This window comes from Fusarium odoratissimum, assembly GCF_000260195.1.
Source record: "Fusarium odoratissimum NRRL 54006 unplaced genomic scaffold supercont1.6, whole genome shotgun sequence".
Lineage (NCBI taxonomy): Eukaryota > Fungi > Ascomycota > Sordariomycetes > Hypocreales > Nectriaceae > Fusarium > Fusarium odoratissimum.
The window spans coordinates 1336286-1349374 of NW_022158692.1; the positions used below are offsets into that span (position 1 = coordinate 1336286).

Consider the following 13089-nt stretch of genomic DNA (forward strand, 5'->3'; position numbering starts at 1 on the left):
TAGGTTCTCTAGTGAGGTGGTCGAAGACAGCAAGAAAGCAGGCTATCTCAACTCCAAAAGAATCGAGAAGCACTGCCTGGGGCGAATTCCTTGCTTGGTCGGGAGAAATAAAGGTCCCAGGCATTGGAGAAACTTCAGCACCGCAAAACAGAATGCAACAACCAGAATGTTGAGAGCAACTCAGTCTTAAGGGGGTGCCTCCCTTGGGTATCTGATGCTATCTCAGGTATCTCGGATATTGGGGAAGTTGCAGATAACAATCCAGAAGTGTCAACTTCTGTCCCCCCGTGAAGTCATTTGTAACTGCCTCCATCAACGTCCTGTTCATGTCAGATGAAGGAAGGTGCCCGGGCATCGAAGGATGAATAAAACCACATTTACTCAACCCCTTCCGAGCCTTTCTTCTTCTCACCATCATCTTCGTTATTTCTTTCTTGGTATCCAAAGCATTTATCAACACCTGCCATTGTCCGATACCACTACACTCCATCGCCTTTCAGGCTTTTTTCTGTTCCTCTTTGTAATGATGAATCAACCTAAGGGTGCTGGCCGCGCAGGCGGCACCATCCTTCAGGCTTTCCTATTCCTCTTCACCATCACCAATTTCTTTACACTTATCCTCAACGCGGCCACTGCTGGCCTGTACTGGGACAAACAATGGGGATATATCAAAGCGCTGCTCGTACAGGGAGTCTATAACGAAGATTACCTTTCCACAGCTGGCTCCCCGGATGCTTTTTATACCGATGTCACCAGCTTCGAGCCAGGCAAATTCGTGAAGGACTCAGTACGACCATACCTGCTCCTCGCTGTTGTCGCTGGTATCACATGGGTCATTGCCTCCATCACCCTTCTTTTCCTCTTTACCAAGATTCGACACTTCAATCACCGCGTTGCTCGCTACGTTTTCCGGGTTATAGGCGTGGCGACCTTCGTATTCTTGGTCATCTTCTACCTCACCTGGGCCCATACTTACAACTTTGACTTCCCCTTCACGCTTGACTGGCCCCTAGGCAAGGCAGCAGTGATTATGGCACACATCAACCTGTAAGTGTGATTATGGCAGGGTAGGGACATCTACGCAATTACTAACCATATCCCCAGGCTGCTCGGCATCTTCATCACTTTGCTGGCTGCGGTCCTGGACACGCCAAAGGACTGGGCGGATCATGCACCTACTGGCCCCAATAGTTGCCGAACTAGCCAGGTATAATGGCCAGCCTTGAACAACTGAGAAGAAAAACCGGTGATGGTTTTGTGTGGACGTCTCGAGGTCAGGGGTTTGGTTTGTTGTTATCATTATTATAGTTCGGTTGGGCGTATGGTCGGTGCAGGCTGCAAGTATCTTTACACCAGTAGATGGTAGAGGGTTTATTCGGGTATGCTTTCCTTGTTCTTTCAATATGATAATTCTTGTGACTATGGGCCGTGAAGACTTTCAAGTCAGTAGACAGACCAAACAAGCAAAAAGCTCCCAGCACATAATGATCAGCCAGCATCTTCTAACGGGTATATTGCCATCATTCCTTAGAACTGAAAGCCCAAGACCTTGATACATTGCATCTCCGTCTATGCATATTTTACAAACCATCTCAGCGCAGCTCAACCGAAGGAAAGTAGCGAGGTCCTGCAAAACCTCGAGCCAAGACAGACTGTATATCAATATTACTCGTGGGATCGTGATGGGAGCTCCACATCTTGAGGAGTATAAATCGGCCTGATATGGGGGGGTCGAAGCGAATTGTGCATTTGCTCTTCTTCTTCTCTATGTTGAAACGGGCATGTGGAGAGAGCAGTTGACCACCACCGACGGCTCGAACGGCGTCTTGCGTAGCAGAGGCGTGAGCTTCCCAAGCTTCTGTTAGGGAGAAAGATCGGTTGGAGCGATCGTGATCGCGGTCCCGGTCCCGGTCCCGCTCTCTTTCTCGTTCCCTCTCTCTTTCGCGGCGGCGCGAATATGGAGGATCAAACCCTGGGCCGCTAGTATTGGCAGCACTACTGTAGAGGCGCCAGTGGGAGGGATGGTGGTCGTCGAGGTATTCGGGATCAAAGGGGTTACCGCCTTCATCGGAGTCAGAGTCGAGGGTTTCGAATGGGAGGGAGCCGATGCGGTTGGGTGCACGGCGTAGGAAACGGGGGCCGTCAAAATCGTCGTCTTCGTCGTCGCTGCACTCAGTAGTGACTTGGAAGTCGGGCAGGTTGGAGGCGAACTCTTCAGGCATCTGCGGTGTCCGTGGTTCGTAATCATCGGCGTTGGTGCGGTAGGGGTATGCTGGCCGAGACCTCGTGGTCGTAGTGCCATTCTCATGGTGCTGTACTGATATTATTTCAGTTGGGATGGGCTGAAGAACTCTCGGGTCCTCATCATTCGTTGGCTCATTCGTTGGCTGTGCATATTGAATTTGGTACCGGGCTGTTCGGTTGAGCACTTCGTCTTGGTTCATAGCCACAAAGACCATTCCCTCTCTCACGCTGTTACAGAATTAGCCATGTTGTCCGGATCATGCTGTAATGCATGGGACAACATACGGATGTGAATAGTTGGACGACGCAGGCGCCTTTATGACCAGCTCCTGGAGAGTGAAAACGGTGCCACCCTGATGTCTCAATACTATGTTGCATCTATTTCCCTTTGTGCAGTACACCGAGGTGTCGTTTTTGAGGATATTCTCAGCGGCGTATGATAACTCATTGGAGAACATGCCCCCATCACAGCTGACGATCTCCATCTTAAGATCTCCTTGCTCGACCTGGCCATACTTGCCATAACGAAAGCCTCGTAAGGCCGGCGCGAGACGATCAGAATCCAGCTTCCGGCGCTTGTGCCGTCGATTCGAGTCAGGGAGATCTGAGGGACGGAGTGGAGGAGAGAAGTTGGGCGGCATGAGCGGAGGAGTAAGGCTTGGGTGGTGCTGAAGATCGAGAAGGGCCCGCAGGTGTGAATTGGCTTCCTCGAGGTGTCGATCGAGGTCTTCGAGGTTGGAGGGTCTGGTGTTCTCGGCGGCGGTGGCAGCCCGCATGCGGTCAGTACGTCGAGAAGTCGGCCAGCCGTCGTCCATGGGCCGTTCAAAGTCGTCAAAGCCGGAGCCGGGACCCGGGGCTCTGTTCTCCAGGTTCCGGATGCGGTCGGCGCGGCGTGAAGCGGCTGACCAGTGCCGGGACTGAGGGCGGTTGGAAGAAGTCGGCGAGGGGCTGTCTCGGTCACGATCTCGCTGGGCGTGGGCGAGGGCTCTCAGAGAAGGCAGTCGAGGCGGTATGGGAAGCGGTGGAAAGTCGTCGAGGGGTTCTCGGGAATGGCGACGGTGGGAGTTTGATCCCGACCGGCCAGACATTTTGGATGTATATGTATGTATGAATTAACGGCGGGACTGGGGGGGGGTTTCACTAGTCAGTCGGTGGGCGGTAATGGCTATGGATATGGCTCTGACTATGACTGTGGATGTGGATGCGAGTTATGACGTGGGGTTGAACTGAAGCGAAGCGAAGAGGGATGGCCGCTGATGGTCCCGTCTTTTGTCAGATGAAATGTGACCAAAATAGCAATGATGATGGTTTGAGGAGTGGCCGTTAATCGTTGTCGTCCAAGGGACAGCAGTTAAGTAGTATTGGCGCAAGGGTACACTTGGCTCTCCGGGAGTAATAGACTCGTTGATCTCGTCGTGAGTTAAGTGAGAAGAACCCCCGAATCACAGCCTGATTGTGGTGTCTTCTCGATGGCGACAATGGTTGAGCAACAGGCTAGGGATTGGATACTGTGCGAATGACTCTGCCGTTGGGGGGGTTTATGTCAGTCAATCATCATTGGCCTTTGCTCTTCGCTGAGCCGCCGTACCTGTTATTTCATGCTCATCCTTGACAGAGGTAGGTAGGCGATACAGGTAGGTATCATGCGCCTTTTTTTTCTGTATCTATTCTCTCTACCTTGCAGTTTTCCTGCTGCTGCCAAGGTTGTCTCCCAGCCAAAGGTCAGGCGTACCACGGCACATGAGCCGTGACTCTGAGTAAAAAGTCGCCGTTCTTTGGCGGGGGCGAGCGGAGAGACGGCGTAGTAGCAAAGACGCCAGTAGAGACGAATATTCGTTGATAGCTTAACTTGGCGGTAGCGGTGAGATATTGCAGCAAGTATTGGGTTAGATATGCAAAGCCTCTAAGGGAGAAAAGGGACAGATCTGTTGTGAGAGGTGACGGTTGTAAAGAAGTGACATAGCCAGGGCTGGGCTGGGCTGACTGACCTTTTGAGCCGTCCATGATGGATGGTATGGGGGATAAAGGCGGTAAAAGCCACATCAAGGGATAGGCCACGACTTGGGTCCCAGCACTGTATTCGTTCGTCCAGAAGCTCAACTTGAGCAAAGACCAGGTTCTTATATGCACTGTAGTCAGTTTATAGTAAGAAACCTTGGTCTGGTGTTGCAGCATGGCTGAACTCGTACCAATCATGTGTAACATTGTGCGAGTATCATGTTGTATTCAACTATCAGGGCAAATGGCAAACAACTCAAACCCGATAAAACAAATGGTGACTTGGAAACTATTTTCTAGGTTTGCTAACAATTAAATGTCCTTATTAAACCTCAATGTTCAGTCACGTATGCATTGTTGGTTGTTCGTTGTACCAAATGTGCGTGAAGCATGCGCCTAAGTCACATATTTCCCCATATTGCCTACCTATGAACACTACATAACTGTCAAAGTGTTTTTTTCTTTTTGGCGACAGGCATCTTCCTTTCAGTCTGGGAAGAAACAGAAGAGGAGATACCTACCTCGTATCATCCCCCTGCAGCCTGTACGTGATATGCTTGCATCAAGTAGACCAGACGCAAGTCATGTCCCTGCAACACCAACTTCTTGACCCAGTTAGCCTCGTTCTCTCTTTAAGGAAGGTAATGATATATTCAAAACCGTATAGTTGCTGTGTTACATTTTAAAAACACTCTTTTTGTTATTTCTGCTGTTTACTACTAGGTAAGTCTTTGCGAGTTGAGGGCGATAGGTATAGTACCCAAGGTACTCATGTTTCGTTAATTGCACGTGATATTCAGGGGACCCTTTGTGCCTGCGATCTAGTTCCCGCCTGTCGGGACGAAATGAGGTGGTTTCGATTCAGCAAACAGCTCCGAGCTACATTAACATTGGAGAAAACTCCAAATATTTACCTAAAATACAGTATATGAGTGGAGTCCGCTTCACTTGCAGCATACCTAGGTACCTACTTACAGAGGGATACTCTGTGTTGTGTACTGTGAATTATTTAGGCATCTCTGACATCGTCGTTACCTGACTAATGGGTCATCCATGGCCTTACAGCAGCAGCCTTGAAATTCCCCAGAGCAGCGTTAGAGACCCACCAAGCGGTACCTACAGAACGTACCCACATCGATCCCACTAACAAATTTCATCCAGCCAATCATTGCAGGGCTAGTCCACCTCACTAACTTCCAGGTTCATAACTCCTTGACGTGAAAGCCAACATTCGACCAAGTTATGATAGGCATCTTCAGCCTCCTTTTAGCAATCAAGCAGACAAGACAAGACAAGACGGGACGAGACGGGACAGGACATACGTACATACCCGCCCGTGGTCCTCTCTCAGGTGGATGCTTGCGCCGTAGATGAAAAGTGCTTTTGTTGACCGGGAGAAGCTGAATCTCACCCAGCAGGCTGGGCCTTTTCTATCACGCGTCTTCGCCTCATCTCCTTCATAACAAGCCTCTGCGATATCGCTCTACGGCCTTTCAGCCTTGCGCTGCGATAAACCACAATCTCGGCACTTCATTCGCTTGATTACATCGCATCAACTCTATCCTCCGACTTCGCCCCAAGTCTATCTGCGATGGACAACTCGAACCAGGATCAAGGCCAGCCTCAAGCTGAGCCCCAAGCACAACAACTCCCGAATCCTTCAGTGCAAGAAGAGGGAATTCCTCATATCGATGCTAGCGCTAATATCAACGTCAACGGCAATGGCATTCCCCAACTACCAGAGAATCTCCTCAACCCGATGAACCCTCAGGCGCTGAGCATGTTGGCCGATCCCTCACTCATGGCTGATCCCTCCTTGATGGCCATGCAGATGCCTCTGGCTGACCCTTCATTCATGATGCAACCTGGGATGGGCTTACCAAATGGCCAAAATGGCTTCAGTCTTCCCGTGGCTCCCCCTGCTACTGTCAGTGCTGGTAAGTCCTGCGCGCGCAAATCGTACCTTAACAAATCATTTCTAACGTGCGCCAGATGAGGTCGCTTTGTATGACCGCCAGATCCGCCTCTGGGGCATGGCCGCACAGGCAAAGATCCAAAGCGCAAACATCCTTCTCATCACCATCAAGGCCCTCGCCAATGAAATTGCAAAGAATCTTGTCCTTGCTGGTGTCGGCTCTCTCACTCTTCTAGACAGTGCTACTGTTACCGAAGCAGATCGTGGCGCCCAATTCTTCATCCCTGGTGGTGAAGATGTCATCGGACAGAACCGCGCTCAAGTCGCCAGCGCCGCTCTGCAGAAGCTCAACCCCCGTGTTCGTGTTCACGTCGATACAGAAGGTGTCAAGACCAAGGGACCAAGCTACTTTGCTGCCTATGATATTGTCATTGCCACTGATCTTGACCCTGAGTCTTTCAATATCATCAACACTGCCACACGCCTGAACTGCAAGGCTTTCTACGCTGCCGGTTGTCATGGCCTCTATGGTTTCATCTTCAGCGATCTTATCGAACACGACTATGTCATCCAGCGTGACCTGGGAAACATGCCCACATCCATTGGCCCAGAGTCTCGTACTCGCACTATCGTTGATGTCCAGACTCGAAAGGAGGGTCCCAAGACAATTGAGTCTGTCACCAAGCGCGAGCTCTACTCTACGTGGTTCCTCGCCAGTGACCTTGCTGTTCTTCCTGCCGAGTACACCCAATCCAAGCGACGACTCAAGAGTGTCACCCCCGCCCTGTCTTGTCTCCGCGCTCTCTGGGAATTCATGCAGATCCAGAACGGCCGAGTCCCCAGCAATCGCGATGATCTTAAGCTGTTCACGCAGATCGCCACTCAGAAGCACAAGGCTCTTGGCCTGCCCAGTGAAACTCTCCGCCCCGAGTTTCTGCGTAGCTTCCTTCAGAACCTCGTCAGCGAAATCTCTCCTGTTGCCGCCATCCTCGGTGGTCAACTTGCCCAGGACGTCATCAACGTTCTCGGACAAACCCAACAGCCTATTCAGAACATGGTCGTCTTCGACGGCACAACTATGGAGGCGCTCATGTACCCTCTGCACCCAGAAGGCTCGCTCGGGGCATCGCAACTCACCGACCATACTGTCCCCAACGGCGGTGCGCCTATGATTCTGGGCGGCATGGATGCTCTGCCTTTGGGTCTTGACCCAACTGCCATGGGGGCTCTGCCTCACCATAACAATCCCATCATGGTTCCTACTGGCCTTCCCCAGAACGGCAATCTTATTCCTATGCCCGACGGCTCCCTAGCCGATCCTACACAGCAATTCAATGCCGCAACGCAGGTGCCTCAGCAGCCTATACAAGGGCACACGGCACAAGTCACAGCTGAGCAGACCACTCAGGAGACGCCGGCAAACCCCGGTGCCTCGGAATCGAAAGAGTAGACTAGCCATATCGCCGAGATGCATCTAGAAGGACTTATCGCAGTGATTTGCAAGATCTTGGACAGGGCACTAAAGGGGGATAAACAATTCGCCCGTACTATATTATAATTTGGTCCGATCTCGAAAGTCAATAGAGAAGGCCCCAGCTAAGGGGACGGAAGACTTGGGGATAGACGATACCTCTGTATACTAAATAAGACTACTCACACATGACATGCAAGGGGCCCGGAAAGATTTGATGTAATAATGAATATTCTTTTATATCTCCAAGCTAAACACCCCAGCTAGAATTCCGGGCTTAAGAACATGTCACAATTGCGATCATCAACACAGTCACTCGATTATCACAGTGCTTTTAGCTTATTGACTCTATTGTGCTCTACCAACATAGGTAAGCAGACTTAGCTAATATATAAGGGGGTATGACCACGTTGCCCTGATGCTTTTGTATTCCTGTACCCTTCCAAAAAGAAAACCATAATTGCCTTGTCGTCACCTCATTCTTCTCCTTGAGAGGCGGATATCGACCCCTTCCATTGCATTCAAAGGGACTGCAAGCAAAAGCCATTTGTGATTCGCGTCCAATTCGCACTCCTTTCATATAGCAAAGCAGGAAGCCAAATGTCGAAAACCATGTCGCATGTAAAGTCAAAAGAACGCAATGCATATTATCTGCCCCTCTATATCCGGGGCTATGCTTGCCTAACGCCGCCGATGCGAATAAGAGAGGGACTATGCCCTCATCGAAAACGATTAAATCAGTATATGATAAGACCGACTTTTGGGGTATAAGTGTTGGGTATCGTAGCAGCTGAGCTGCGGTAGTAATATGAAAGAAACAGCGGGTGAGCATTATCAGCTGTCGCTGAACATGGCCGTGCTTCTCGAGGTGTAGAGTTCTACTATGAACTCTCGTCAGTGCTGTCAATAGTAATGACTTTTCGCTGACTCTTGATGATTTGGACATCATCAGAAGATTCGCCCTTAACTCGAGGCTCTTTGGCGGATGAGGAATTACCCTTTGAGGTCGCAGACTCCACATCTTGATCACTCGTCGTGTTAGAAGTGCTGGAACTGACGATCTTGATCTTCTTCTTCACCGCAGTCTCTTTCGTCTTGGTGGCCTCGACAGTCTTGCTCTTGCGCGATTGAGCCGCTCTCGGCTTCTTCTTCGCGGGCCCAGCTTTAGTTGCAATGGGCTCAGCCTCGGTGGTCTTGGGCTTCCTAGGGCGCAGTCGTCGTTTGAGCGAATTGCCGTCCTCGTTAATCACCACGGCAACATCGTCATTATTCTTAGATTTCTTAGCTGAAGGCTCAACTGCGACAACATCCTCGTCTGGTTGCGTGTCAGAATGCTTGCGTTTGTTCAGTTTCTGTGCAGTAGGTGGCACGCCAATAGCAGGCTCGGCGAATCGGACGGACTTGTAGGGCCGCGCAGGCTTAGCTTGCCCATCTGCCTTGGATGAAGAGTCGTCACCATTCTATCGCGAGTCTTCTCGATCTTGGCCAGGCTCGCCCCTTTCTTTGCCACTTCGCTTGCGCGTTTGGTTTACGCTCCATCCTCTGATCTGGGTCGGCCCAGAGCTGGGCAGTGCCGCGGCAGACCCAGTCTCCTTGTGGTCGTATGGGATGGTCTTCAGTTCGGGCTTATTCGGCCACGCTCGGTGCGCGGGAACGGGGGCGGGTTGAAGCTTTCGATACTTGTTCCCAGCGTCAGACGACCCTGAAGGGGTGGATCGATGACCATGGATCGAACTGGGAAGACCTTGAGGATTGTCTTGGGGGCTTTGAGCCATGTGAGGGGGCATAGGAGGGGGGTTCGCATACGTTGGAGATAGTACTTGATGGGCGTAGCCTTGATGAGGCGAGGTCACATAACCTTGCCCAGCAGTCTGCGGGTTTGGCAGAATTCGATCAGTCGCTATCGGCTGAAGCGGTGGTTGCCCATGTGGCTCGGGGCCAGGGTACCCTCGGTGATAAGAGCGAGGAGGACCGGGCGGGTAGTAAGAACCGGAGGATCGTAAGCTAGGTTCCAACAGTGCCTCATCCTGAAGAGACTGATTACGTCCTCGCGAAGGTCGCAGAGGTGGTAGAGGCTCGGCGCTGCCATTGTGAGAAAACGGGATCCGCGCTGGGGGAGGGGCTGGGGATGCATAGTGAGACGATACTGGGCCTGGTGCTGGTCCCGGAGGTCCGGGAGGAGCATTTGAAGGCCCGGCAGGTGCTGGTCCCGGGGGAGGAGGTTGCGACCAGTACGCACGGGAGTAGCTCGGCTCGGGAGCACCATAGATACTCATACGGCGCGGAGAGTACCCGGGATCGATAGGACGACCGGCAGCCATGTGAGCATCACGGGGGTCTGTGCTCGGGTAGCTGCTATGTGACAGGTATGCCCCCTGATCCTGAACTGGAGGGCCCTGAGATGGGTGGGCGGGAGGGTAATCCGGATGTCGCACTGGCGGATGCTGTGAAACATTGTGTTCCTGGATAGGTGGATAGGCCATGGGTTCTCCAGGATGACCATGCACTGGGCCGCTTGGTTGCATTGACATCTGCGCGCGGGGCTGGTGCATGTACCCTTGGGGAACCTCGACAGGGCTGGGATTGTATCGAGGGTCAATAGGAGCCTGGCTTGGGGTGACAGGCGGGAGCTCATTAGTCTGGGAGACGGAGCTTCGAAGGTCATGTTCAAGCATTCCATGAGAAGAAACGGGGCCAGGTCCCATGCCGTTTGACATGGCATCACGGTAGGATGGTTGCTCCTGAGTACCATATGGCTCAAGCATAGAAGGCGCTTCGGGGACAGATGCTGGCTCATAGCTCATAGCAAGTTCGGTTGCTGGAGCAGTGTCGTAGACTAGTTCGGCCTCTCGGATAGGAGCGGATTCGTTGGAAGTGCTTACAACATTGCTCAAGGCAGCCAAAACATCGAGGCCAACGCTGGAACTGGTGTCGGGCGTAGGAGCAGGAGCAGGCTTTGAGTCAGTGAAGACATCACGAATAGCGTCGTAGCGAGCTGGCTTAGGCGCAGGCTTGGGAGCCTTGTTCGATTCTTCAGTCTCAAGAAAAGCACCAGCATAGGCAAGAACGGCAAGGTCAGTGAATCCAGTCTCGGGTTGAGGGGCTTCAGCGTCCTCTCCCTCGGGCTCTTGTTCCTCACTTTCTGGCTCTTGAGACTCAGAAGCGACTCGGCTGACAACAGGTCTAACTTCAAGCTCCTTGGCGGCAGTGCCCAAAGATCTGCTTCGCAAAACCTCATCAGAACGAACATATTCAGATATAGAGATCTCTTCAGGGTCGACCTCTTCAAGTTTGCAAAATCGTCTCATCGAAGCCCCAATCTTGGCGCGGTATGGGTTATCATCCGAACGACGGTGGTTGGTAGTCTTGAGGAATGAACGTGAAGCATGAGCAATCCGACCCGAAGGGTTCGCAATATAGACAACAGGCTTCCCTGGCATGACGTGTGGAGTCTTTTTGACTTCGGGAACAGGTGCATCTTTCATGATAACACCATACTTAGGGTGCACACCAAAGCGCTTGACCGTGTCTTGATCAAAATCTTCGGGAACTGTAGTTGAGAAGTCGTAGCCATTGCACCAATGATCGACGTGAAGACCGTTGCTGTTAGGAGTGTTGAGGTACTTGCCACGCTTTGCATGTGTATGACCCTTGCTGGAGTCATTCGTGGAGTCCCTGAAGCCTATTTCCCAGTCATTGAACTCAAAGGTACGAGGGCAGAAAAGGCGACTGTTAATGCCCTTTTCTCGCATAGATGGCTTCTGGTTATATATGCGGTAGCCCCACGGATCTTCATCGCCCATGTTCTTTGGCAACGGGGGGCTCCTTTCACGAGCAGGCAATTTACTTTGAGCCCGAGCAGCAGCTGCGGGAGTGATGCCATTGACAAGAGCGGGAGGCTCTGGAGTCCCTGGCGCTGATTCTGACTCAGCTGGAGTGCCCTCGGGTGTCGCCTCGGCTTCAGCAGCGGAAGCGAGAAGACCCTTAGCAGGAGCGGGAGCAGCAACAGATGCGCCATCGTCAGCGTTGCTTCTGGTGTTCTTCTTGGGAGTAGGTTGACCGTCTGGTTGGTCCTGGGCTCTGCGTTTGTTGACACCACGCCCACGCCCACGGCCCTTTGAAGAAGCGGTGGCAGCGGTTGTAACTGCAGCTGTAGCAGCCGCTTCGTTCTCGCGTCCCTTTCGCCACATGGAAGTGCCTTGAACACGAGAAGGATAAGGGACGAGATGGCCATCTTGGTAGCACTCGTAGATTCCAAATTCTTCGTCATAATGCTCATCGCTGATAACCTTGTACTCATACTGATCATCGGCAATCTGCGTTGTGCGTGTCAGCTGTTGCGCCCCCAATTACCGTAATGGGTAGATAATCAATTAAAGTTGGGGAAAGCCAAGTGGTGAAAGAAGGTAGAGTAGAGACAGAAAAGTCTGAAAAACTCTGACTTACATCGACGGGAAGGTTCTTGTCATACAAGGAATTAAGAATTCGAGCACGGTTCTCTTGTGATTCGTAGAACTGTTCTTCAATCTCATCAAGGCCGTTCTGTGGGGAGTGGTTGTGTGAGTAAATTACCAAGAGCCTCATAGAAATATCGGGTACGGGACTGGGTCACGTCAGAGGAGAGCGACATACCTGGAATTCTTGTTCAGCGACGTAATTGTCGGCTTCATGCAAATGTTGGGCGAGCTGAAGGTCTCTGTCCAGACGACGCTTGTGCTCGGCGAGTTTGGCATCGAGGTTTGCTTGGAGCTCCTCCATAGCAGGTATGAATTCCTGAACAAGTTTATACTTGTCTGGATTTTGAAGAGCATCATCAATAGTGCGTTCAGCCAGCTCTTGCAGGGCGGGCTTCAGCGCGTGAGCAACAGCTTGATAATTTGCTTTGAGATGCCGTTGACGCTCATAAGCAGCCTGTACGCGCGAATCGGCAAAGTTCTTTGCTCGGCCTCGTCGTGAGCCACCACGGCCGGCCTTTGCAGTAGCCGCCTTGGATAGAGCGGCTGTAGAGCCACCTCTGCCACCACCTCTACCTCGTCCACCACGACCTCTTCCGCCGCGGCCACGACCACGAGTGGAAGGTTCCCTTGCGGGAGAATCGTTCTCAGGCATGATGAGTACAATGGGTCATGTAGCTAGAGGTGAGGAGAAAAGGTAAATGGTGGTGTTGGTAGGTGATGTGAGGTGAGGTAGAGCAAAGTAAAGCAGAGCAAGGTAAAGTAAAGCAAAGTAGCGGGCCGGGTACCAGCTTTTTCTGGAGGTTAAAGGTGTGAGAATGTGCCACGCGCCAGTGACAGGGGGAGTGAAGTACCTGGGTAGTCCTTGAGCAAGGTAATGAAAGAGAGCGCAGAGGCCGTACGTGACTTTTGGCGCGATGAAAGACCTTGTTCGTAGCAGAAACGCGGAGAACAAAGAGAGACAAGTAGCCGCGTGCGTTGAAGGGGAGAGGATATGAAAAACAAGG

At 51.9% G+C, this 13089-nt stretch overlaps 5 protein-coding genes across 13 annotated transcripts; 2 read left to right on the forward strand and 3 right to left on the reverse strand.

The window, feature by feature from the left end:
• Positions 1-526: 526 nt before the first annotated feature.
• On the forward strand, positions 527-1238 carry FOIG_05107 (uncharacterized protein; the record flags this gene model as incomplete). The annotated part of the gene is made up of 2 exons (XM_031203541.1): positions 527-1047; positions 1105-1238. 2 exons carry the CDS (start codon positions 527-529, stop codon positions 1211-1213), a joined length of 630 nt encoding a protein of 209 aa, XP_031067120.1. The 3' UTR covers positions 1214-1238.
• Positions 1039-4427, reverse strand: FOIG_05108 (uncharacterized protein). 8 transcript variants are annotated; one of them, XM_031203545.1, is made up of 4 exons: positions 4233-4427; positions 3833-4169; positions 2530-3766; positions 1039-2472 (listed from the first exon to the last, which is right to left on the reverse strand). In XM_031203545.1, the coding sequence occupies exons 3-4, from the start codon at positions 3330-3332 to the stop codon at positions 1593-1595; spliced, it is 1683 nt and encodes a 560-aa protein (XP_031067124.1). In that variant the 5' UTR covers positions 3333-3766; positions 3833-4169; positions 4233-4427; the 3' UTR covers positions 1039-1592. The 8 variants fall into 8 exon arrangements, with proteins under 8 accessions (XP_031067124.1, XP_031067125.1, XP_031067128.1 ...); XM_031203546.1 differs by having other exon boundaries at positions 2530-3368; positions 3429-4169; positions 4233-4386; XM_031203549.1 differs by having other exon boundaries at positions 2530-3368; positions 3429-3752; positions 3877-4247.
• Positions 4428-5372: 945 nt separating this feature from the next.
• On the forward strand, positions 5373-7955 carry FOIG_05109 (ubiquitin-like 1-activating enzyme E1 A). 2 transcript variants are annotated; one of them, XM_031203551.1, is made up of 3 exons: positions 5409-5593; positions 5643-6179; positions 6235-7955. In XM_031203551.1, the coding sequence occupies exons 2-3, from the start codon at positions 5834-5836 to the stop codon at positions 7605-7607; spliced, it is 1719 nt and encodes a 572-aa protein (XP_031067130.1). In that variant the 5' UTR covers positions 5409-5593; positions 5643-5833; the 3' UTR covers positions 7608-7955. The 2 variants fall into 2 exon arrangements, with proteins under 2 accessions (XP_031067129.1, XP_031067130.1); XM_031203550.1 differs by having other exon boundaries at positions 5373-6179.
• A 554-nt stretch (positions 7956-8509) lies between these two features.
• On the reverse strand, positions 8510-9087 carry FOIG_05110 (uncharacterized protein; the record flags this gene model as incomplete). The annotated part of the gene is made up of 2 exons (XM_031203552.1): positions 8510-8943; positions 9030-9087. 2 exons carry the CDS (start codon positions 9085-9087, stop codon positions 8510-8512), a joined length of 492 nt encoding a protein of 163 aa, XP_031067131.1.
• A 1-nt stretch (position 9088) lies between these two features.
• FOIG_05111 (uncharacterized protein) lies at positions 9089-12737 on the reverse strand (the record flags this gene model as incomplete). The annotated part of the gene is made up of 3 exons (XM_031203553.1): positions 9089-11944; positions 12075-12170; positions 12261-12737. The coding sequence occupies 3 exons, from the start codon at positions 12735-12737 to the stop codon at positions 9089-9091; spliced, it is 3429 nt and encodes a 1142-aa protein (XP_031067132.1).
• Positions 12738-13089: the final 352 nt, after the last annotated feature.